The following is a 27,364-nucleotide window of genomic DNA, read 5'->3' on the forward strand; positions in this document are numbered from 1 at the left end:
TCCTTCTCTCTTTTTTTTTAGTGTATTTATGACTAAGTAGGAAAATATGTGTCACTAGTTTTCCCACCCCCTCTCCATTAACTAATCAACTTAATTCACAGCTTGTGGAATTTGGCATGTTTTCATGTTAATTTTTTGTCCTGTGTTAGGCCATCTTTTAATGAGATGCAAAGATATATTGTTGTCTCACAAAAGTTAGCTGCATTTTTACGATTCAGGACTGTATTGATACTTTGTGTCAATGAGAGCTTTACAAAGGGGAAATTAAATACAGATCTTTAGAACAAAATACCATCAAATCTAAAATATATATTATTGGAGTTCCAGAAAAAGGTCTGGCACTCAGTTCTTCTAAAAGTAAATGTAACAGAATTTAATGTCAACACATGGGTAGATTACCCCTTGTTGCTTCCTTTATAGCATGACTGTATCTCTGTATTATGTAATAGCTTCCCTTCCTTCGTTGAAAAAATATGTGGATACTGAACTTGCTAGCATAGTGATGAGTAGTAGCATGTTCTGGCATATTAGTGATACTCTCAATTCACTAATCTCTAATTCAGTTCATGAAGAAATGTAAACATGTAAACACTAGATGACATTCCATAGAGATAGAAAGTTTTTATTTTTAATAAAAGTAGATTATGTGAATATTGGCTTGATGACCTTTCTCTATTCTCCACTAAACTAGAATGTTTTTAACCAGGATGTTTTTCGCCTCATTTGTGAAGGAAGTCTGGGTTAAGCAGAGTTGACATTCTGCTGGCTTAGATAATGAGCTACCTCATTCTAAGGCAGTTTCTCGAGGAAATGACTTCCTTTCCTCATAAATCTTGCTGTGAAGGTTGGGTGTTGTGTGGCCATAAAACACAATTATTGACCAAGCCAAGAAATGATAGCTTTTGCAAGAGAGATAAAGATAATGTTTATTTTATATATCAATACATCTGTTTTTCTAATCTTTGGGGTTTTATCCAGACCTTCCTTCTCTGTATATGTGAATTAGTAGGAACGTCCTTGAGGCTCTTTCTCTCCCACTCCAGAGAAACAAGGGAAAAACTGTAGTGTGGTCTGAAGGATTATGGCACAAGGAAGAGGCTGATAGGAGCTCTTAAACCTTTTAGGGAAGGACTTCTGTCCAGATGCTTAGAAGGTGAAACAAGTGGGAGTGTCAGTGAGCCGTCTAGTTTCCATCCTAGCTACCTACACTAGGAAGTCTGCTGAGCATAAAAATAGCCTGGCTCTCACCTCACTGACTCAGAGGTGTTTGAACAGTCTTACATCATCCAAATGGTGATAACACTGGAAAAGTATGATCCTGTCATTTGCCTCCCATGTCACAACAAAGAGAGTATATGATACAAGACTTGATTAATGAGACAACGTGAAGTTATTTTCTTTCTTGAATTTGTCAAGTAATCAATGTCTCAGTGATTAGACCCACCCAGGAAACAACTTCAGACAGAATGAGAGGCCCCGATGACTAGAAAAAGAGGACTGTATGATGACTCGTTTTAATTTATCACCAAGCATATTCACTGTTGGTTTGACAGGGTTTTATCCCTTCTAAACTATTTTACTATTCACTAAGTATTTGCATATGTCATTAGAATCCTAAAATATGATAGGCCTTGATTATCAGCAAATTCTTCTTCCTCATTTTAGTGTGTGTTATATGCAAGTGTGGGTGTTGGAATCAGGTCAACTGGATTGTTAACTCACCTTCATCATCTTTAGGTTTCGGGTCCTGGGAACTTGGAAACAGAATTTAATGTTTAGATCTTTGAGGATGAAGGTAAAAATGCCCATGTCTTGCTACAGTGTGGCTGAAACAAGGATAGATGTCTCTGGTATGTAGTTTATTATTGTTATTTAGGGATGAGGAAATTGAACTGCAGAGAAGTTAATTGATTTGCCCATCATCACCTTAGGGTCTTTGAGGCAGGGAGGGCTTGATTCAGGCCTTCTGTCTCCAATCCTGTGTCCTGTCCACACTATCATTCCCCTTAATTCAAATGGATTTTTGCTAATCTTTTTCAAGGGGCAATATATCTATAAACTAATGGTGTTAGCTGAAGGAGAGCTGGTATAAATTATTGCCAATTAATGATGCAAGATTGTTGACTGGGGAAGGAGACTGGATTTTCCAGTAACTCCCAATGAATGGGTACAGCCGTCTGTTCTCTGGTAGTTTTAATATGTTTCCACAGTGAGACTCAAAGTATGACTTCTCAACTGGAAATGCTAGAAATATGGTCAGTAGCAGAAAGACAGAGGGTAGAAGAAATAATCCAGTGGGGCAGCTAGGAAAAAAAAATGCCATTTCATGTAGGCAATAGAATCAAAACAGCAAGTTTGGCTAAAGGAAGAAAGTGGTAAAAAAAAAAAGAAAGGTAAAACGAATCCACAATACCAGACAGCATAGACGTATATGACATTGGTTAGGGTATGGCATATGGCATATATCCGGACTATGCCATCCCAGGCCCCATAAAACAATACACTGGCTTTGCAAACGTTAACAGACTGTAGGGATCCTATTACCTAACTTTCCAGAATAACAGAAGGCCAAATGTTTGTAGCACTAGAGCTGGGAGTAATGAGGGAAAGTTACCAGGAAGTATGTCTTGGCCCAGAGTAAGGAAGAACTTTCTAACAATAAGAGCTGCCAACAATGGAATGTCCTATCCTCTAAAGAAATGAGCTTCCTCCTGCTGGAGAATCAGGCAGCAGCCAGAACATTGTCTGGCAGGGGTGCCATTGGGGGTTCCAGCAGAGGGTCACAGTTCACATCATGATGAACTGTGATGGACCTGAAGGTTCCTTGCCAAGACTCTGTGATTCTGTGACTGTTTTGGTTACACCTTATTTCTCTTTCATACTCAAAGGTTTACTGATTTTCATAAATATACTTTAATATACACAGTGAGGGACTGGGGCTTATGAAATAAGATTAGCTTGACAGTCCTTTGTGCATGGAATTCTCCAGTCCAGAATACTGAAGTGGGTAACCATTTCCTTCTCCAGGGGATCTTCCTGACCTGGGTTTCGAAGCCAGGTCTCCTACATTGCAGGCAGATTCTTTACTGTCTGAGCCACCAGGGAAGCCCCTTACGAAAGTAATCAAATGAAATTCAAAATAATATATGTTAGAGGAAAACAGCCAGAATAGGAGATTCTTTTGAAAGTCATATTGAATAAAGCCCATTGGAGTGATTATAAATCTCAACAGAATGAAGGTGATTTGTGATGGACATAAATGCATCTGGAAAAGAATTTATCTGTTACAGTTATATAGGCACACCTCATTTTATTCCATTTAACTTTATTGTGCTCCACAGATACTGTGTTTTTTACAAATGGAAGGTTTCTGGCAACTTTTCATTGAGCAAGTCTTACTGGCCCGTGGCATCATTGTCCCCAAAACATTTGCTCATTTAGAGTCTCTGTGTCACATTTTGGTGGTTCTCACAGAATTTCAAGTTCTTTCATCATTTTTATATTTATAATGGTGATTCGTGATCAGTGATCTTTGATGTTACTATTGTAAAAGATTATAACTCGCTGAAAGCTCAGATGATGGTTAGCATTTTTTAATCAATAAAGTATTTTTAAATTAAGGCATGTGCATTGTGTTTTTTAAGACATAATACTATTGTATGCATAATAGGCTTACAGTACAGTGTGAACATAACTTTTATGTGCACTGGGAAACAAAAAAATTCATGTAATTTACTTTATTGCAATATTTCACTTTACTGCAGTGGTCTGGAACCAAACCCACAATATCTCCAAGGTGTGCCTGTATTGTATAATTCTGTTGGAGGAAAAAACTTATGCAGAGTAAGCAAAAGACATGTGTCAGAGGCTACAGGGCAAATACTGTCCTTTCCTATAGCTGATTGGAAGACAGTATTGAGGGGAAACAATCAGAAATTCATGTTAGGGAATGGAGGAACTTGATTTCAGGTTCATATGTTCGGGCTTTGGTGGACACCTAATTTCTTTTGCAAATTTTTTTTTATTTTTTAAATAGAGATGGATATGATAATGAGCTTTGTTTCATAACTGTTAGGTTGGTTATGGTGGGAAGGAAGGATTAGAAAAGAGAAGGGAGGGATAAAAAGTCTAGGTGAGAAAAATTACCGTCTAGAGCAGAAGTAGTGAGAAATCAGCTCCTGGGAGGACAGAGTTGCCTTTAATTGAAATGGGAAATTTATGGGGGAGAAAAGGATTTCGAAGGTATCATTGCCCTTGTGTCCATCTGGAGCCACAAATGCAGAACCAGTGAATGGGACAGAGGTGAAGAATGGAGATGCAGATTTGGGAATTATTTACATGGAGAACACAACCTAAAATGCAATGAAATTCCAAAGATGAGACTATCAGTTCAGTTCAGCCACTCAGTCGTGTCTGACTCTTTGCGACCCCATGGACTGCAACACGCCAGGCTTCCTTGTCCATCACCAACTCCTGAAGCTTGCTCAAACTCATGTCCATTGAATTGGTGATGCCATCCAACCATCTCATCCTCTGTCGTTTCCTTCTCCCCCTGCTTTCAATCTTGCTCAGCATCAGTCTTTTCTAATGAGTCAGTTTTTCACTCAGGTGGCCAAAGTATTGGAGTTACAGCTTCAGCAGCAGTCCTTCCAATGAATATTCAGAACTGATTTCCTTTAGGATTGACTGGTATGATCTCCTTGCTCTCCAAAGTACTGTCAAGAGTCTTCTCCAGCACCACAGTTCAAAAGCATCAATTCTTTGGCGCTCAGCTTTCTTTATAGTCCAACTCTCACATCCATACACGACCACTGGAAAAACCATAGCTTTGACTAGACGGACCTTTGTTGGCAAAGTAATGTCTTTGCCTTTTAATATGTTGTCTAACTTGGTCATAGCTTTTCTTCGAAGGAGCAAGCGTCTTTTAATTTCATGGCTGCAATCACCATCTGCAGTGATTTTGGAATTCCCCCAAAATAAAGTCTCTTACTGTTTCCATTGTTTCCCCATCTATTTGCCATGAAGTAATGGGACCAGATGCCATGATCTTAGTTTTCTGAATGTTGAGTTTTAAGCCAACTTTTTCACACTCCTCTTTCACTTTCAACAAGAGGCTCTTTAGTTCTTCACTTTCTGCCATAAGGGTGGTGGAATCTGTGTATCTGAGGTTATTGTTATTTCTCCCAGCAATCTTGATTCCAGCTTGTGCTTCATCCAGCTCAGCATGATGTTCTCTGCCTATAAGTAAATAAGCAGGGTGACAATATGCAGCCTTGACATATTCCTTCCCCAATTTGGAACCAGTCTGTACTTCAGTTGGTAAAGAATCTCCCTGCAATGCAGGAGTCCCCCTTTCGACTCCTGGGTCATTAAGATCCTCTGGAAAAGGGATAGGTTACCCTCTCCAGTATTCTTGGCTTCCCTTGTGGCTCAGCTGGTAAAGAATCCACCTGCAATGCAGGAGTCACCGGGATTTAGTCCCTGGGTTGGGAAGATCCTCTGGAAAAGGGAAAGGCTACCCACTCCAGTATTCTGGCCTGGAAAATTCTATGGAATATATAGTCCATGGGGTCTCAAAGAGTTGGACATGACTTAGACTATCAGGGAAAAGAAAAGAAACCTTTGAGCAGGCAAGAGAAGGGAAAATAATCAGAGAAGGTAGTAATAAAAGCAAACTTAATGAATAAGGAGAAAACCCAAGAGTTATTTCTTGGAGGCTGAGGAAGAACACAACCTCAAGAACATGCGATACTCTTAGAGACCACAAAGGTGGGAAGTCAAGACAGACCCAAGTTGGAAGTTTCCTTGGAGAATTCTAACCACCCTTCAAGAGCTCGGAAACTGGAGTGACCATATAATTTTGTAAATGTGAAGGAACAAAAAGCAGCCAAATAATACATTAGTCACAGTTGTATTTGTTACTCAGAGCGACTTTCACGATGTCTTTCCCCTCCTTTCTGGGTGATAACAAGGCCTCTCTCTGCCCTTCCCTACACTGCTGCTCAGACTTCTCTCAGGAGAAAGACTTCACAGCAGACTAAATTTATAGATTTGAATCAAGCTCCATTGGAAGACAGCGTTGTTCCTATTTTCCTTTTTGGGGAGGGAGTAGATGATTGGGACATACTGGCACAAAACACCTAGTTAGTTATCTCTGAAATAATGTGCATGTGATAGCTTTGTTGTAAGACTGACTTTGCTCTAAAGAGTAGTTCAGAAAGTACAAATTCCTCCTCATAACTAGTTTTATTATACTTACAGATAAGACTGTAGTTGGGGACTACTTAAAGATTCGCTATCTTATATTTTGCTGTCTTATATGATAGGTAAAACAACTGCCTTAACTGAAACTTCAGTTTGGGGTTCAAATAGTTCACCTATTACATCATAGCAGCTATAGTATATGCTGCTGCTGCTGCTGCTAAGTCACTTCAGTCATGTCCGACTCTGTGTGACCCCATAGACAGCAGCCCACCAGGCTCCCCCGTCCCTGGGATTCTCCAGGCAAGAACACTGGAGTGGGTTGCCATTTCCTTCTCCAATGCATGAAAGTCAAAAGTGAAAGGAAAGTTGCTCAGTTGTGTCCGACTCTTTGCGACCCCAGGGACTTCAGGCTCTTCCGTCCATGGGATTTTCCAGGCAAGAATACTGGAGTGGGGTGCCATCACCTTCTCTGATAGTATGTGCTGTCAGAGAAGGCAATGGCAACCCAGTTAGTATATGCTACTGGTAATCAAATACACTATTCTACTAATAACAATGTAACAGTCATGACATACATATTGAGGTATATTCTAAGTTACTGTCCTGGACATGATGTATAACTACATCATTTATATTATCATCTTTTATGACAATCTCTTCAGAGGGGTGGTATTATTGTTGTTCAATGGATGAGCAAAACTGAATTTGTGAGACATCTTACAACTGTCCAAGCTCAGATGGATAGAAGAGCTAGCCGAGAAAGCACCCTCAGACAGTATGGCTTCATATCCGATACCCTCCATCCCTGAGTCATGCTGTACTTCTTAGAACATAGAGACATTGGAGACCAGTGTCAGGGTGAGCGAGTGAGAGAGCTGAAGCGCGGAGGGGTTCAGGACCAGCTGGGCAGCCTGCTTCCACCAGTGCATGTCCCTTCCACCAGGGGGTGCCTCTGTAGGGACTTTTTTTCCCCCCTTTTTGAATAAACTTCAGAGACCATTGTATTCTTTGTGAGTTCACTACTGTGTAACCAAAAAGAGCTTGCAGCTCAGAGTTTAAGAATTTTGCACTTGGTCTTTTGGAAGTTATAATTAAAACAAAATACATTGTGGTTCTGTTTTAATCTTATATAAACTCTTCTGGTTGTTGCAATATGACTCAAACAATGAAACCACAACAACCCAGAGAAATGGCAATGGTGTATGTTGGGGAGAAACATCTCTTTCTTTTGATGGTTCCTCCCTGTGAAGGGAGCTCCAAGCTGATTTTATTCCTGGGTTTAAATGATTGGTAATCTGTGGAAGGCATAACTGGGTATGCTCCACTTGACTCTGCCCTCCCATGCGTAGTAGGTACCTGCCTACCTGAGGGATGTGGCTTTCTACTGCTTTCCAGAGCATCTTAGGAGGGATCCCTAGGGACTTATGTGAAACGAATATTGTTAGTGAATAGTTAATGTCTCATAATTTTATATACTTGTCTGACACTGAATTTAAATATAATTTTTATGTTGAAATTAAAAAATATTCTGACAATGAAATTCTTATGTCCTGTATCTTTGACATTATATTGAAATGAAAGAAATACAGGGCATAAAAAATTCATTGTCAGAATGACAATTTAATAATATTAAGGCTGTGTCTTAAACTATGTTGAGAAAAATCTAATTTTCTTTGGTTGTAGTTCAATAATTTAATTCTTAATGAAGACTCTAAATGAGACTATTTATCATATTCCATAAATTTAAAAATTTAAAGCAAATACTTTAAATAATGGTTAAAAGCTTTGCATTGATATATTATCAGATTCATATTAGCTTTAAAACTTTAAAATATCTAAATTAATTTTCTTTGATATCATTTTAATACAAAGAGTTCTCAAGGCAATTACCATTTCATAAACAGTTATAATTAGCATCATTAGATTTATACACTATAATCCTTATCTTAAAGAAGTTAAATACAATTCTTAATTTCATCTGGTGTGTAATTGAACCATTTAAATTATTTTTTGTCCTTTTGATAATAACACCTGTCATCTATCCATCCATCCACCCAGCCCCCCCACACACAAACTTGGAAGCACCCCAAATATAAATAGACTTTTCTCTCAATAGCTAAGAGGTTTAGAAATTTTTCAAATCCCCTCACCCCACACCTCTATATACACAAACACAATCCACATCCCACTGGATTTAATTGATGTTGTATCGACTCTCTAAATTACTGTAAGAATTTTACCTCTATATACTGAAGTGTTCACATTCAGAACACTTGTTAATTTGTAATGTGTCTTAGCTATTGTGTAAACCTTGGATATTAAACATTTGTATTTGTTAATACTGTACTTCACAGTTTTGAGTCAGGGTCCCTGTTGAGAGTCTGACCACTTGCCGTGTCCACACCTTCACATCACTTACTGGAGGTTAATAGACCACTTGGAGCTTATGCAAGGACCAGCCAGGTAGAGAATCCCTTCTAGACTGTAAACTGCCCTTTGGCATTGGTTTTATAACAACAATGTGAATGCTTTCAAAGAAGCTGGATACCTGCAGAGAGTAAAAATTGGCATGAAGCACTGAAACTAAGAATTTGATTTAGGAACTATCAATCAAGCACGGTTATATAAGGGCTAATCTCAGAGCTTTCTAGAACCACACTAAAATTAGAATCTCTTCTTTCCCTGCTCAGTGCTGAGAATGAGTACCAAGACCAACTTTGGCTTTTCTTCTCCTTTGCTTGGGTACCCAGCCTTGTCATCCCATGTTCTTACTGACTTTGTCTTTTGTTGAAAAACAGAAACCTTTTGTGATATCAAGAGCTAAGTTCATGCAGTGCTCTATCGCACTTGGCAATCACAAACAGGCCTTCTTCAAACTGTCCATGCTCCTGGGATGTTTTGAATTTAAGGATTATTGTGTACTTTACTAGAAGTACAAAATAAAAACCACTATGAAATTACCCACTTAATCTTTTCATTACAACTCTCTAGATTTAATGCCAAATAATTGTTTCTGGATTGCCTTACACCAATGAAACTTTAGAAACCAGGTGGTTTTTTCTTTTTTTTTGCTTTTATTCTCATGTATTACTTTTTAGCATAATAGGGTAAGCATTCCCTTTTGTGTTACATTTTTATTTATGCATGTGTTTTGCAGGTGTGGTTCGCATTGGAAATTCTGGCTCCGGACCTACAGACAAACATTAGTTAAGCAGTGCTAAGGCAGTCTTGTTTAATAAAGTTAAAATCTTGTTCATCATAAACATTGCATATTAACAGTAGCTTATATATGCAGTGGGACCAGGTAGTCTTTCCTGTAAGTAACTACACATCTGTGAAAAGAGAAACATTAGAAGTGGGAGTTAAGTGTAGTTATGCTTTCGTACCAACATTTGCTGCAAGTTATTTTGCAAGGAAGACAGTATGAAATGCAAATGTATTCCTGAGAGTAAATGTTCATCTGTGGCAATTTGTATATTGCCAAATATTTATTGATTATCTACTGTGTACAAGTCTTCCTGTTTGTGAATAACCCTGTATTTATTCAATTCCCAATGTGTGCATTCAACTCACTGTGTGTGCTCAGTTGTGTCTGACTCTTTGCGACTCCATGGACTGTAGCCTTCCAGGCTCTTCTGTTAAAACTGTAGGAGGTTTTAATGATATTAAGGGCACTTGTAAGAATTTAGAAGTACTCTTAAAGCGGGCTTCTAGGATGACTCAAATGATAAAGAATCTGTCTGCACTGCAGGACAGTTTGATCTCTGGGTTGGAAAGATCCCCCGGAGGAGGAAATGGCAACCCACTGCAGTATTCTTGCCTGGAAAATCCCAAGGACAGAGGAACCGGGTGGGTTGCAGTCCATAGGGTCAAAAAGAGTCAGATAAGACTGAGCATGAATGCATTTATAGTTAAATAAGATTAGAGTGTATAGTCATAACTGCTCACATGTACATCATGTAAAACAAAACCTTGGATATATGAAGAAAACAGTCAAAAGAATATATCTTTACTCGTTATTAAGAATCAAAATTTATTTTATTGAGGTATAGTTGATTTATACTGTTAATTTTTGCTGTACAGCACACTGATTCAATTATTTATGTATGTATTCTTTTTCACATTCTTTTCCGTTGTGGTTTATCACTGGATAGAAAATATAGTTCCCTGTGTCAACAGGGTTATTAATAGCATCTGCTTTAATTGGGCCGCCTAGCGTAGTGTAAGAACTTAATGACCACTTTTTTTAATGAAAAAATCAAGATCTTGGTTTATCCTTTGCTTGGAAATGTGAATGGAGAGCAAAATTCTAATCACAGTTAAGCTGTTGAGTAAAACTCTGTAGCCTTGGGCACTTTGTGCCTGCCTCTTCTTCCTCTCCTCCTCTCTGATAGGTTAGAAAATGAAACAGTGGACTTTACACTCTGTAATTCCGTCCAATTAGAGTTCTATAATTTTATGAGCATTTAACCAATGAAAACAATTAAAAAACAAACAAAACTTTATCACCAGAACTTCATTAATTGAAATGAATGTCAAAAGTGTAATCTGAATCAGATCCCATGCCTGGAAAGCTTGCCATTTAGGGTTAATTTAGAAAACACTTCTTTTGGTGCAGTTCACCTCTTAAGAGGCCCATAGTTTCAGCATTTGGCAACGTAGCTTGTCATCAGGGCATGATGCCATAAAGACCTTTGTGCAAAGACAGAATAAATTAGAGTGGAAGGCAAGTCGGTAGTAGGAGTTTTGGAGAGATATAACAAGTGTAGAGAGACAGAATATAACTGAGTGGAAAAAAATTCTCCAGAGGCAAAGAGAAAATTGTTGAAAGGAAGAACATTAGGAAACTAAGTTTCTCTCAGGAATTTATTCCAAAAGTCAAATTCCAGAGGAGACCCAATTCTGCAATGCTTTCCCAATCCTTATTTATGCTATAGTACAGTGATCATTATTTAAAATGAGAAATTATAATGTTCTGAATAAACAAGGGGAAATTGAACAATTTTTATTGTCCATGGCGCACAGTATAGTCTTTTAAAAAGAATTTCAGGAGAAATGATCTCTGCCATTAACTTGATAATATTTATTATAAAACTCCCATTTTTTTGAGCATTCTTATTAAAGCTTTACCAACTAAATAAAGCATAAAGAAATTTTCATAATTAACTATTTGAGTTGTTGTGTTTTTTTTTAACCAAAGTCAAAATTAGTAAACCACAGACCTGGTAGTAAAATTGTTTCCATTGTTCTCCTCAGACTTTTTTTTTTAAGTTTGCTAACCTTATAAGCAATTTTAAAAGATTACCAAAATTTCTTAACAAAACTAATCACATGGTAGATAAATGAATAAAATCAGTTTCATTCATAGTCATCTGTCATAAATTGTCATTTTCCCCAGAGTAAATATATATTTAACTATTTAGAAGAAGAAAGATAATGGAAAAAAATCAGTTTTATTTATTTACAAACATATTTAGATAAGTGAAATTTCTCCTACAAATACAGATGAAATTCTGACTTCTGATTTACTCATATGCTATATAACTTGTACATGTACCCCAGCATGGTTCCCAGATATACATGAATGGGTTGTTGATATTAACGGATAAAAAAATACTTGTCTATAAATGTGTTCTCTGTATTTTCTGTGAAAATGAGATACATTTTTGACCTTACTGTGTATAAAGTTAATATCCTGCTTTTTCTGTATTTTTATTTAATAATTTTATTGATACCTTGATAAGCATCTGTGTGTTATTCATAGTCACGAAGAACTTATTGTTGTTTAGTTTCTAAGTGATGTCTGACTCTTTGTGACCCTGTGGACTGCAGCCTACCAGGCTTCTCTGTCCATGGGATTTTTCAGAACTTATGTGGTTGTTCGAGTAAAGACAGTACTTGGAAATAAGAAAATAACATAGTATCTTTCAAAAATTCAGTATCTGGAAATAGTGAACCATCTTTAAGCAAATAAATATTAAATCCTACTTTAAATAGCATTCAGAAAACAAATTATATTTATCACTTAATAAAAATGAGGAGGTGCAGCCAGTGTCTTTGAATAAGATTTTATTTGCTGTTTATTTTAAATTATGATTTCTCCCTAATGATCTAGTTTAGTGAAATTGTTCTATGAAAGATAAAAAGATAAAGTTTTTAGATAAACATTATATAGATTTTAGTTTATTAAAAAATCTATAAAGTATAAGTATTAAATTATAAATTTTAAAACTTGAATATGAAATTAGTCTTAATATTTTAATTACCACTGAAGAAGAGAAGGAAAGTTATCTGGTTTGGAAAAATATGTTTAGTTTCCAAGCATCATAATATTTAATTATCCATAACTTTTAGATTGGGCTTCCCTGTTGGCTCAGTGGTAAAGAATCCTCCTCCTACCAAACAGGAGTCATGGGTTCTATCCCTGGGTCAGGAAGATCTCCTAGAGAAGAAAATGCAACCCACTCCAATATTCTTTCCTGGAAAATCCCATGACAGAGAAGCCTGGCAGGCTACAGTCCATGGGGTTGCAAAAGAGTCAGATGTGACTTAGCAACTAAACAACAAACTTTTAGATTAGCCAGATCCAGAGATGTGAAAATTTGCAGTTTACTATTTATTTTAATAAGGTACAAAAATTTAAGACATTTTGTGTGAATTATCTGGCAAAAGAAAACAAAATGGGGAAGTTCTTAACTTACATTCTCCTGGAATGAAACATTAAGATTTATATTACCCCATAGTTATTTATATGGTACTTTGCTAGTACTTAAAATTTATAGCACTGAATTCCTGTTTCTACAGTTTATCAAAATACTAAATGAAATGTATGAAAGATATCTTCGTTGAACAAATAGCTACAGTTCCTACTGGATTTTTTTTTTTTTTTTTGGTTGGAAGTCTTGAAAGGGCATTCATAGGGAAATCAGAAAGATCTAGCTTACATGCTGATACATGATTTATTATTTTGAATTTATTACTCTGTGTAAAGAGGAGAAAAAGTCTTTTCTAGATGGAGTCATTGATTGTTTTGTTTCCAGAGTATTAGTGATAAGAAAAATATTACATGAGCTCAAGTGAAAGAAACATACTTGAGAAGAAACCATCTAACAATGTGATAACCAGTTTTTCTTTATACTATAACTTAGTAGTAAAAGTATTTGAAATGCTTTATGACTACAGTCTGAATATTGTACGTGCATTTTAATACCTCATGTGGTTCACTATTTCCAGGTCATGTCTACAGTACATACAAAATATCCAATCTCAAAAGAAAAGATATAACATGATTTATCCTTCGGATGCATGTAAATTGGTATTTAGTTATGGACATATTTTAAAGAAAATAGTGTGGAATATTATTTAAAGGACTCTCACAGGAAGGAAATTTTCAAAGCTAGACAGTCTAGAAAATTTTACCATTAACTAGTTAAATGGCTATTTTATTTAGATGATTGATACTACCGGGTACTGCCTCCTCCAGAAACTTTTGTTGAAGTAACTGGGTGCCTTAAAACTACAGATAAAAAGCTGTTTCCATTCTATTTGAGGCAATAGTTGGTAGATAAGATCTAAAATTGAAAGGTGATGGAGAGGACACACACACACACATGCTACTTTTGAACATATCTAACATTATGATTGACATTCTATGAGAGTCTAGAATTGTAGTTATCAAATTGTCCTTGCAATAAAACATATTAATAACTATTAGGATATTTGAAGATCTCTTTAAATGATGGAGCTATTAAGAAATGAATTGATTCTACTTCAACTTCAAATAATTCAGGTAAAGCGGCTAGAGCAAGGCAGAAAGGTGGAATCACAGATTAGGAGAATTGAGAGTCAAGTCAGCGCCAATAAATACCAGAAGTATGACTCATTCAACAATCAGATTGTAAAATACTGCAAATTATAAAAGTCCAAGGGGACTTGAGAAATACTCATTTTTCAGTAAAAGCTTTGCATGACTGAGAAATTTCCTAAAGAGTGGCAAAGGAGAAAGAAATAGATGTTACAGATTTGTTGATGCATTGAGAGTTTTTGATATAAAAGTGCTGCTGCTGCTAAGTCGCTTCAGTCGTGTCCGACTCTGTGCGACCCCATAGACGGCAGCCCACCAGGCTCCCCCGTCCCTGGGATTCTCCAGGCAAGAACACTGGAGTGGGTTGCCATTTCCTTCTTCAATGCATGAAAGTGAAAAGTGAAAGTGAAGTCGCTCAGTCGTGTCCGACTCTTAGCGACCCCATGGACTGCAGCCTACGAGGCTCCTCCACCCATGGGATTTTCCAGGCAAGGGTACTGGAGTGGGGTGCCGTTGCCTTCTCCGTATAAAAGTGCAGTTGTCTTTAATTTTTCTTTAGTTTTTAGTTAGGAACCGGACTAGGGGAAATGTACATAACTTGAAAAAATATCTTGTTATCTTTGATAGCCATGATGAAAACTGTTCTACTTATACTTGTTGGCTGATAGCTATGAAGATGCTACAAATAATGAAAATACTGAACAAAAGTTTGATTTGTAAATATAAAGCACTGTATTAAACCTATTGCTTTTTTGGTTAAGAAATCTTATTCATATAATGATCAACACTGTTTGAATTCAAAATAGTCTTTCTAATTTACAGGTCAGTTAAATATGTGGATTTTTAGTGACCCACAAAAAGGGAGGAAATAGAATATCATAAATCCTGGCACCCCACTCCCAGCATGTTCTGAATGTACTCTTTAAGATGACTTATTTTGTGTTGAAACATAAATTTATGATCAGATAATGTCATCAACTAAAATTGCATTTTCCCCAATGGCAACATGGCTAATGTGTGTGAAGTCACTCAGTCGTGTCCGACTGTTTGTGACCCCGTGGACTGTAGCCCACCAGGCTCCTCTGTCCATGGGATTCTCCAGGCAAGAATACTGGAGTGGGTTGCCATTTCCTTCTCCAGGTTTATAGGAATATAGATACCATTTAATCCAAACGCATCACTGATATAATCTAAAAAACCTGCCCAGTATTCTGTGATGACCTAGAGGGTGGAACGGGGTGGAGGGGTGAGGGAGGGTCAAGAGGAGGGGATACATGAATACTTATGGTTGATTCACATTGTTGTAAGGCAGAAACAAACACCACATTGTAAAGCAATTATCCTCCAATTAAAAATAAATTAAAAAAAAAAACCTACTGTCTTACACCTCTTTACTCCTACTGACTCCTCTAAAAAGTCACAATTAAAGAGAAACTAGTGAAGAGATTCTGAAATTGGTGGAGAAATTAACATGGTACTAATTTTCTTAATATTAGCAATAGTCAGAATTAACTTCTGTCACTGTATCCCAATTGTATTTCTATGGCAAATCTTTTCAGGAAGGGACATGAGGAGTAGCACAGAGAATGCCTCAATTCTTCCAGACTAAAAAGCATGGTAATTTGGTTTATTTAAGCCTGCTTATAATTTTGTTTCATCTTCTGGTTAAAGATCATGTTCTTGAGCCTAAATAATGAAGTGCTATTATATTACTTAAAGTAAGTTCTTTTATTAAGTTGGGTTCACTCCTCACTTGAAAAAAGCATAAAGGTTTATAATTCTTGAAATCTGTACAAATCTTGCCCCTTACTTGAGCTATAATATACATAACTGGCTTTACATAGATGAAATTAAGCAATCATGAGAAATACACACACCTTCACACAAACACATGTGAAACTGGGAAAATCTGAAAAAGAGAGGTGTATTGTATCGGTATCCTGGTTGTGATATTGTACTCTAGTTTTGCAAAATGTCAGCATTGGGAGGAACTGGGTAGAGTACCTGGGCTGTCTCTGTATTATTTTTTAAAACTGCATGTGAATCAACAAATACCTCAACAAAAATTTCAATTAAATAAATAAACCCTGAAGCCCCAGTAAATGTAAGTTACTTTCAGATGATTCAGGGAAAAAAGAGTATGTGTGTGTGTGTGTGTGTGTGTGTGTCTACAGACAGTGGAAAGGAGAAGATAAGAAAAATGATAAAACAAATGGGGTAAATATTTATAATAAGTGATTCTGTGTCAAGAGTTCTTCGTGTTATTTTTGCAGCTTCTCTGGAGGTTTAAAATTATTTCTAAGTAGAGGTAAATTGCAGAAGTAAATGGCAACCCACTCCAGTGTTCTTGCCTGGAGGATCCCAGGGATGGGGGAGCCTGGTGGGCTGCCGTCTATGGGGTCACATAGAGTCGGACACAACTGAAGCGACTTAGCAGCAGCAGCAGCAGCAGAGGTAAATACATATGTACAGTTTTACAATGAAGAGTATCAGTGTTTATCTAATGAGCCTCTCATCACTACTGGGTAATATTGCTTTAATCATTGCCAGTTTGATAGAAAACATAATGTCTCATTTGGATTTCCTTTATTTGGATTGGCATATTGAATGATTTGTATAGTTAATTTTCCATTATAAACATTTTCTCTTCTAGTGATTTTTTTAACCAATTCTATACTAAATATGTTAAGCCTTGGTCATATTTGTTGTAAATGTTTTCATTACAGCAATATTGAAGTTTTCCTTAAGGCATTCCAAGTAATTCCATCCTGAGTAATGTTAATAAGGGAGAGTAAGATGACACTCAGGTAGTGTAGTCTTGGACTAAAGCACAGCAAATTGAAAAGGGAAGCTTAATTATTACATGGTCAAAGGGACTGTTTCAGCAATCAAACTTTTAAATTCATCCAGACTTTAATTTGTGGCAAAATTGACTTGGGATCTTAATCCGTTAAATGTGTTGGCTGTTGTTATGTCTTAGATTTGTGTTGAGAAGACAAAGAATGTAAAGTTTTCTTATGTTGGTAATCTCACTGGAGGTTCTGTGTGTGTGTGGAGTGGGGGAATCCCCAGGGTATCTGAAAGACTGGGTCAAGATAGTGGTCTGCTTGCAGGAAGGATGCTGAAACTGTTTCCTCAGGTGACCTCCCTGAAGGTGTCCTTGGTGAATTAGTCTATCACTCAGTCTTGGAGGCTCAGAAATTTCATTTTGAGCCCACTGTGAAAATGGGTCTGTCTCTTAATGGTAGATTCACCCAAACTAATACTTACTTGTTCCTTCATTTTTTCATTCATTCATTCTTTTATTTATTTTCAGGACCAGGACCAGGAATTAGACTAGGTTTTGTGGATACAGTGGTAAATAAGTCCCTGTGCTCATGGATCTCGTAGCAAAAGAGGGAGGACAAGTAACTGAAAGTTTATGTACAAGTCAAGGGATAAGAAAAATGAGTACAGAAATCTGAGTCAAACCTGATGGTATTCACCTGTTTTTTATGGCCACCTTCCCGGCCAATATCTCCTCTAATTGGTTGGAGCCCAAGTTGTTATGGATTGTTAAATATTTTTGAAATTACCCCTACTTGCCTGGCTGTCATGGGGATATCGCTTTACTTGAGAAACCAAATCTTAATGAGCCAGTTTCTTGATATATAATGGGTAATATCTATCAGAGGAGCCAGAAGAGTGGATGGCACACCTAAAGAAGAAACTAGAAGTGGTCTGAGTATGAATGAAAAGATTGTGATGAATCCAGTGTTTAACACTATCAGTAGAAATGAACTTTGTGTTTCCATTTCATGAGAGTCTTGGTCTTAGTGGCACAAGGACTCTGGGCCATTTTCTAGGATTTTCTTGCTGGCCTAGTATAATACATAGATAGGTATTACCACTGAATTCTTAGATTTTCCTTTTACCATATTGTAAATATTTCTCCACATTCATTTTGATAACAGTCATATCTTACCGGTCTCAGAAAGATTCTTTTTCTAAGATTCTTTTTCTAAGACCAGTAGACTCTGTCTATTGGTATCAATGCAAAAGAGTTAAAATTTAATGCTTTAAAGAACAATCTGATTTCTAAATTCCTGGGGAGCTCTTCATTATAACTTTCAAGTACAGACAAGAGTTTTTATTTGAATAAGGTAGCTAAATATTCTCCTGGATTTCTATGTTCGTTTTTTATATTTTGGACCAAATTACCATGTTTTTTCTGGCCAACAGATTTAAAATCTAAACATAAAGGTTTATTTTTCATAAATATGTTTTGAATTTGACCTTCACAGGGAATATTTTAAGTGTCGTAATCAATGAGGTTTCAGGTACCACTTTACAGAGAACTACTGTGATTATGTTTTTGTGGTTGGATTTTTCTGAACCCATTAGCTACATGGTAATGGAGTGGTGGAATTCAGGTTTTGAGAATCATCACACCACTCGGTTACCAGAAATTCAATAAAAAACAAACATGAGTGATAGGTTTATGTTCTGGTACAGTATATTTTTAAATGGTGTTTGTTAAGCCCTCTAGAGGATGCATCAAAGGGAGTATGACAGTCCGTCTTTGATCAACTGAGCCGTCTTATAATTGGACTCTGCATCAAATGTTAAAAGATCAAAAGGAAAAAGCAAATTTAGATATAGGCATACGACAGCTCATTTTTTCAGTGGGAACAGTGTGTATCTTTGGATTGGTAAAAATAGGATAATGAAAAATATCCTTTTCTAATTTACTTCTCTCTTCTTTCCTAACATCATTTGAAAGCATCTGCTACCTCAGTGTGAATACAAAGTATACTTTGGTGACTAAATACCTTGCTCTCTTTGCTTGAAAAAATATTTATGGATCATGAGCAAAGCAATATTTGAACATAAGATTTTCTTTTGAGATGTTTAGACTTCATCGAAAAAGAAGAAGAAGTTTCCTAAAAATTACTCTAAGTATTAATGGTAATATAGGAAGTTTCATTGATCAACGGTATACTTTGATTGTTGCTGTTGTTGTTTGGTTACTATTTCGTGCCCGACTCCTTTGCAACCTCATGGATTAGAGCCAGATAGGCTCCTCTGTCCATGGGATTCTCCAGGCAAGAATGCTGGAGTGGGTTGTCATTCCCTTCTCTAGGGATCTTCTCTGCCCAGAAATTGAACCTGAATCTCCTGCATTGGCAGGTGGATTCTTTACCATTTGAGCCACCAGGGAAGCCCTATAGGCATGCTAAAATTTATTTTCTGCATTTAAATATATCACAGGCATATACATATTAGAAAATATTTGCATTTAACATAGTTGGGAAACAGAAACAATTCTCATTTTTATTTTAATTCATAGTGTTCTTTTTGGCAAGTCAGTTGGTAACTCTGGGCCTTAGCTTCCACATCTGTAAAATGAGAGGCATCAGGTAGGTCACCTAGCTTTCCACACAAAGTGATATTCTGCTAAATGTTATTGAGACTAGAGATCTGGATGGTTTAAGATGAGAAAATGTATAATGTCAACAACTGGCCTTACATACAAGTGACTCTCCTACTTTGGGAAATTTGTGACCTCTCTGCTAAGGTCTGTCTAGTCAAAGCTATGATTTTTCCAGTAGTCATGTATGGATGTGAGAGTTGGACTGTAAAGAAGGCTGAACACCAAAGAAGTGATGCTTTTGAACTGTGGTATTGGAGAAGATTCTTGAGAGTCTCTTGGATTGCAAGGAGATCAAACCAGTCACTCCTAAAGGAAATCAATCCTGAATATTCATTAGAAGGACTGATGCTGAAGCTGAAACTCCGATACTTTGGCCACCTGATGCAAAGAGCTGACTCATTAGAAAAGACCCTGATGCTGGGGGAAATTGAAGGCAGGAGGAGAAGGGGACAACAGAGGATGAGATGGTTGGATGGCATCACCGACTCAATGGACATGAGTTTGAGTAAACTCAGGGAGTTGGTGATGGACAGAGAATCCTGGCATGCTGCAGTCCAGGGCGTCACAAAGAGTCAGACACAACTGAGTGACTGAACAGCAACTACTGTGGCTTCTTATTTCTCCCAAAGTAAATTATTTTCCTCTTTAATGCTTACAACATATTCTTTAGACTTAGTATGTGCTGTGTAAGTATAGATTGATTCAGTTCAGTCGCTCAGTCGTGTCCGACTTGATTTTTTTCTATAAGGATTCTGATTTTTTTTTAATCTTATAATACATATATCTAAAATATATGTAAAAGCGTATATGTTAATGTTGTGTATGTATTTTGAAGTACATGTGTGTGTGTGTGTTTCTCAGTTTCTGGGTATTTGAGTGGTGAATCTTTGCCATGCCTAACAGTGAGCGTGGGATATTTAGCAATGAATCAAGTGGCCATACTCCTGACTTTATGGAAATTGTCTGCATCTATATCCTATATGTGTCCAGAAGGGGAACATATTATGTGTGTGCATGTAGAACTTTGTCCTTTGTGATTCTTTATTTTTTTTAGCCTAGCTCATGTTATGAATTCGTGTTGTTTAATCCGTAGAAAAACCTGACAAAGAAAGCAAGCAAATAAAATTAGATGAAGGCTGCCAAGAAAAATAGTGTTGAATTTCAGAGTGTTTATCACAGGATTTTCAGATTTTCTCATCTTCCCTCCTAAAACCGAAACAAACAAACAAAAAACCCCAAGCCTTTGTCTGTAGGATGAAGGGAATTTGTAAGTTTGTGTACTGGCATTAGCAGTTTTACAGAATGAACCCAAGATAAGTTAGTTATCTTAGAGATAGCCATTTGTTTTTTTTTTCCCCTTCTACTTCCATTTTTATTGGATATAACTCAAAGAATCAAAGAGGGAAAAGACAGCAAAGAGCTCCCACTCAAGCTATGTCTAAAATCTATTTTCTTTTACTTCCCTGTATTACTTCCCTATATTCCATTACCCCGGTTACCAAAGGAGGTTGAGAGGAAAAGGTGATAGCTTAATCTGCCATAATGCTATTTCAATTATACCTAACAAGATGCCACTCATAAGATGGTTTAATCACTTTATATCAAACATTCTTAGTGCAGAGTGTTCTGTCCAGCCTTTCCCGAAATTCCAGGATCAAATCAGCTGAGCATTGCCATTATCTTTTCTTTTTTATTTTTATTTCTTAAATTTTTTCCAGTCTACTGAAGGCAGCAAAAAGAATCAGCACATTTACTTTCTTTGGATGTTGTACCAAGTAGGATACAAGTGGATATACTTTTTTTCATTAAAGTTTCATTAACATTAAAATTTACCTTTATTAATGGTTTTGATAGAAAAGTTACTTTGACATGAAGTTTTCTTACTGAAGTCTTTATTTTTTTTATACTTCTAGAAAGCCTGTAGCCTAAGAGGTAGACGCACATCTTTTTGCATAGTTTCTACATCACTGGAAACCCTGTAAATCAGACTGTGAATGGAAAGGCTGTACCTAAAAATGACATCATGAAGCAAATTGATAGAACTGCACAGGATATAGTGGAGCCTTTGTCCTTTCGCTTCAGCAGCCCAAATCTAATTGTTGAATAATGTGCTTTAGAGGACAGTGCTGTCTTTGACTGAAACGCTGTGCACAGAGTTCCAGCCAGGCCGTGTGCTATTTCTAGTCTGGTTTTTGGAGGGTGTATGTACTGAGAACAGCTGTACAGATGTTGGCATAGGAGCAACTCCAAAGCCAGTTCAAATGGAAACTTAGATTTGCTTCCAAAAGACCTTATGTGAACTATAGGTGCTTAATTTTCAGCTCTCCCGTGAGCAAATGTTTAAATGTAGTAAACAGAAATGACAAGATAGGCTGTCCTTAAAGGTCTGCTTTGCCCATGTTCTTCTGTGAAAAGGGTCTTTGCTATGTTTGAATTGCTAATGACTAGATACGATCCTGCATTTGTTGCTATACATTAAGTTTTTCATACAGTCACTTAGAACATTTCTTTTATCTTTTAGCCAAGAGCTTTGGCCTGATTTTAAGTTAAGCATGGGTCATATATTTCTTCTTGACTGTTGTTTATTATGAAACATATAGTGACCAAGGAACATTTTCTGCCTTGCTCACTTTTGAATCATGACTTTCAGCTTTGTAGAAAAATAATTGTAAAACATCATAAAATATTATCCTTGAAAAAGATGTATGTTGGAGAAAAAATATTTTTGATAATTTTAAAAAGTATTCCTATCAAGAAAATCACGTATGTGCAAACTATTAATGTCACTTTACAAGCAAATACTAACTTTAATTAAAATCTCAATTGACTTTTTTGTTTTGGCTCATTTTGCACAGTGAGGCTAGCAGTCCTTCTACTTGGGACAGAACCACGTTGGCTGAGTGGTCCTTCAGAAAAATGCCTAATGTCTTGATTGTCCCCCAAACAGAAAGTTATTGGAGAAGAAAATCATTTTGATTGCCTTGAGTAGAGATTTTACTCAAATTATCTTAGCAAATGATTTTCAGAAAAGATCTGTTATCTAAATTATCTCTTATTTAGTTTAATTTATTATGAAGGAATAGAGAAACCTAAAGTTTCTCATCTTTTTTGGATGGAGATTTGATGCCAAAATGGCACACGGCCTTCCCATCATATATACTTCCCTGGGAAACGATATGTGTCTATCCAGAGTTTTGTATTTATACTGGAATCCCACATTACCATTGTTTGGAATTTCCCTTTGAGTTTTTCTGTAAGGTGGACCTTCTTAATGTCATTTTATTAATTCCTGGGGCTCAGTCTGATGAGTTGGGGGTGACTGAGCTTTGTATTATACTTGCTACTGAGCAAGAATAGTATTATACCTATTGTTATTTCAAAATAACTTCCTTAGATAACGCCCTACAAAATTTCCGTACTTGCTGTTCTAAATGGGATCATAAAAGGAATCTGTATATTAAAGTAATATTTCCCTTTCCCTCTAATGGGCTTCCCTGGTGGCTCAGACTAAAAAATCCACCTGTGATACAGCATACCCAGGTTCGATCCCTGGGTCGGGAAGATCCCTTGCAGAAGGGAATGGCAAACCACTCCAGTATTCTGCCCTGGAGAATTCCATGGACAGGGAAGCCTGGCAGGCTATAGTCCATGGGGTCGCAAAGAGTCAGACGCGACTGAGCGACTAACACAACACTTCCCACAAACAACTCTCAAAGCTAAATGGTGATTGTGAGCGTAGAAGCAATTTACAGAAGAGCCAGTGATGGCTCAGCTTCCCCAGAAGCCAGTGAAAGAGTCCTGAGCAGCCTGAGTCCTCCAGCACTCTCCAGCAGCAGAGGTGTGCCTGCCCGGCTCAGCCCTCTTGCACACTGAGCAACTTCTTTTCTTAGGTCAGCAGCTCCAACGGGAAACACGCTACCCTGTTTGCCATGTAGACCACCCAACCCACCCGCTTTTGGTGGTTTGGCCTCTCTCTGTCTTGCCTGCAGGTGTGACTTTATTCACTCACCTGTAAACAAGTCACTCTCCCATTTTTCTGCAGTTTAAAAATAAAGCTGACTGAAAGAGGACAGTAAGCAAGTAGACTTTCATACTATCCTGGAAACTTATAATTATCCAGCATGGTGAACTTTGTGAACTTCTTCCAGTGTGTTTTTGCTGCAGGCTGGTGATTGGTGTGAAGGCTCCCCAGGGCAGGGATGAAGCCATTTAACTGTGGAGAAGCTGATGAAGCTGCCTGGATGTAAATAACCTGCCAGAGGCTGTACTATGTTACACCTATATAGCCTTGTCCCCAGCCCAGTGCAGTTTGAAATTAGATAAACATTTTGGCAATAGAGTAGCAGACCAAAGTTCAGCCTCATTGCTCAGTAAGTGTATTAACTTTATGAAAGTAATAGATGATTTTTGTTTCTTTTATAAAGTAAGCTGGTAGGCATCAAGAACATACAAAAGCAGCTATATTAAGTAGAAGGGAGGTGATTTTTTTTCCCTTGATGTAACCACACTCTGAATCTTCACAATCTGTCACAACTTGCTCTGTAACTCTAAGCCAGCAATATCAAAATAGCACAATAAGTAGTGTTAGCAAGATGTGGAAATTTCTTGAGCAGTCGGAATATATCCCAGAAGCCAGGATGTTTGCCGAGCACTAAGCTCCACTTGCATTCAACCTGCACTGGCTGATTTATGGCTCCAATGTGGACAAATAACACAAACAAGTTGAGACTCATGAATACTCAAAAAGACCCTCTTCTTATAATCTCTTGCGCTTTCCTTGGGGAAGCGTCTGATGTCTTCATGACTCTCCCAGAAGTTTCTTCCAGGGGAGGGGCAACTGAAGCTCTGATCCATCACTCCACTAGAGTTTTAGAACCAGAAAAGACATTTCCTTCAAATATGGAAACCAAGGCCAGTCACTAGCCAAGAGCAGAACCCACTGTGATCCACTTGTCATGTGTCCCAACTATTCACATAACCATAGATTTTTTTCAAGGAGAAGACAATTTAATCCCCTCTCACCTGGCACAAAGTAGTCATTCACTACTAACAACTGCCAGTTGTTATTACAGTTATTTTTATTTCTCTTCACCTCCAGAGAAGATGGGTTTATGACTTTATATGGGTTTATATGACATGTATTCACATTAAGAAAATACCTTGAATGGTAATAATTTTAGATCTGGAAAGGATCTTGAGAAAGCTTCTAGTTTAGCTTCATAAGCATATTGTTCCTGCTATAATGATTTTTTTCCATAATAATAACCTTTTTTTTAATCAGCTAGACCTTGTGAGTTAGCTAGAAAGGAGCTGGACTAAGAAACAGTTTTTCAAAGTCCCACTTTAGAATTTACTAAAACTTGAGATAATCTATTTCTTTCTCTCTCTCACACACACACTTCTCTAATATATTATACTTGAGATTTATGTGCCAAGTTAACACTGTATAAATATTTTGAAAAGTAATTAATTCCAGTGATGGATTAACTTAAGGCAGTTAGACAGTGTATTTAAACAACCTATTTATGTATAAAATGGATGGAAAGTTTTACTGAAAAACATTTTTCTTTATTTTTTAAAATCTATATTATATAATTTTTACATCAGTTCTTCCTTATTACTAAGTTGTTTACATTAAAAAGTACTGCATAAAGGGACAGAATTATCCAGTTGCATTGATAATTTGCTTTGCTCCAAACCTTGACTATTTAAACTGCTCCCATTTAAATGCACAAATCTGAGTGTTGTTTTTTTTTTATCCTCAAATTAAAGGCTCATTTGGAAAATTTGAGCTAAGATGCACATTTACCTACTGCCATCTTCTCCCTAATATATTGTCCCAACTTATTTGGAGGGCAAGTTTCTAAAATCAAAACTAGTTCTAGCTATTAATTTCAGGTTCCACACCTGCAACCATAATAAAAAGGACCTTTTAATCCTACTTTTCCTCTGACCATCCTCTGATAAACATAAATGTAAAGATATTTAAAAGAAAACTGAAAATGAATGGAAGTAGGGGCCCAGAAAATTGAATAAATAAATGAATGAATGAACCAAAATATGCCTAACATGCTCTGCTATTAAATAATAACGACAGTCACAACACTCTAAATGAATATTATTTGAGCATCTCTCCATGAGCAAGTATAGTCCTAGTACTTTACATGGATATCTCATTAGCTGCCTTCAGTGCTCAAGGAATTAGTCATGTGCTGTTTAGCCAGTAATGACATCATTGCCTTGATGGGTATTAGAACTATAATTAGCTTTTATGAGGCTAAGACATTCTCCACTTATGCTGGTGAGATTTAGCAGTACTTTTCTGGGTAATACTAACATAAACCAGTTTTACCCTGCAATGCTGCCTAGATAATCCCAGGTTTTCTGTGGCATTCTTAAGTGAAATGAACATTAGGTGAGTGTTTTTTTTATAGTTTCCTGTTCTGTTTTTTTTTTTTTTTTAAGAGATAATAGATCAAAGTAAGACATCTTTGATAAACACTAGATTGGTCATTTTGCTGCGTTTTAATCTTACCCATCAACAATTAGGCTTTGCTTCACTGAATCTTGGTAGAATTAATCTTCCTTTACCACTGTGACTGATTTTTTCTTTCCACAAACGAACTGCCAGGATAGTTTTCTGTCTTTTGTCTCTCTCCTTGTCATCTCTCAAACCCTTTGCATAAGGCTGAAGTTATTCTTACAACAGTTTTTGCTCACTGGTAATTGTGTGTTTATGTGCACAAGGGTGAGGTTTTAAAAATGTGCTAAGTACAAATCTGATTATTTTACTTTCCCATAATTAAAACCTTTTAATTTTCCCTACTGCTCATATTACATTTAAAATTTTTTTCTTTAGCTTTGCTTGCAAAACCCTGCAGAATCTAATCTTGGCCTACCTTGACATCTTTATCTAATGTTTCTCCCCATTTTGTACACTCTGCTTCAGCTAAACAAAACTCTTAAGTTACTGGAACAGTTCATGCTCTCTCTCACCCACAAGCTGATGCAACCTGGTGACCCTACTGTGCAGAACTCTCTTTTCTTTTTCTCCTCTGCCTCCCCTCTTCCATTGGCCAACTTATCTGCTGCATGTTTAGGTCTCAGTTTCTTTCTCATCTGTTAGAAATGGTTCTATTTCTACAAAACCTAAACCTAGGTAGTTGCAGTTATCTACTCGTCTACGTGCTCCATCATGGGCTTCCCATGTGGCTCAGTGGTAAAGAATTTGTGTCCCAGTGCAGGAGACGCAGGAGATGTGGGTTTGCTTCCTGAATCAGGAAGATCCCCTGGAGGAAGAAATGGCTATCCACTCAAGTATTCTTGCTTGGGAAATCCCATGGACAGAGGAGCTTGGTGGGCTCCATGGGGTCACAAAAAGTCGGACACAGCTGAGCAACTGAGCGAGCACATACGCATGCACTATCAGAGCAATTTTCACATTGTATTATCACTGTCTACTTACTTATCTGTATTTGCAGTAATCTATACCTTCCATAATGGAGAAGGCAATGGAAACCCACTCCAGTACTCTTTTGCCTGGAAAATCCCATGGATGGAGGAGCCTGGTAGGCTGCAGTCCATGGGGTCGCTAGGAGTCGGACACAACTGAGCGACTTCACTTTCACTTTTCACTTTCATGCATTGGAGAAGGAAATGGCCACCCACTCCAGTATTCTTACCTGGAGAATCCCAGGGATGGGGGAGCCTGGTGGGCTGCCGTCTATGGGGCCGCACAGAGTCGGACATGACTGAAGCGACTTAGCAGCAGCAGCAGCAGCATACCTTCCATAAAATCTGGGGTTATATCTTGCCCACAATTTATTCTCAGTATCAGACCACAGAGCCAGGCACATAGCTGCTTGATAACTATTTATTGGGTAAATGGGTGTTGGGGATTGTTGAGTGATGAATTAGAAAATTCAAACAGGACAGATATGGAG

The 27,364-nt window shown here is 37.2% G+C and overlaps 1 protein-coding gene across 7 annotated transcripts in view; it reads left to right on the forward strand.

Moving 5' to 3' along the window:
* ADGRG6 (adhesion G protein-coupled receptor G6) overlaps nucleotides 1–27,364 on the forward strand; it is a 152,081-nt gene that overhangs the window by 33,770 nt on the left and 90,947 nt on the right. Inside the window, exon 1 of one of the 7 annotated variants that reach the window (XM_070376770.1) lies at nucleotides 1,787–1,850. The exons of the other annotated variants lie outside the window; for them this stretch is intronic. Within the exon in view, the coding sequence (XP_070232871.1) occupies nucleotides 1,790–1,850 (61 nt within the window). The 5' untranslated portion in view covers nucleotides 1,787–1,789. Of the gene's footprint in view, nucleotides 1–1,786; nucleotides 1,851–27,364 lie in introns of those variants that run through there. 7 annotated transcript variants of the gene reach the window in all.

The sequence above is a fragment of the Bos mutus genome, chromosome 9 (genome assembly GCF_027580195.1).
Source record: "Bos mutus isolate GX-2022 chromosome 9, NWIPB_WYAK_1.1, whole genome shotgun sequence".
Taxonomy (NCBI): domain Eukaryota; kingdom Metazoa; phylum Chordata; class Mammalia; order Artiodactyla; family Bovidae; genus Bos; species Bos mutus.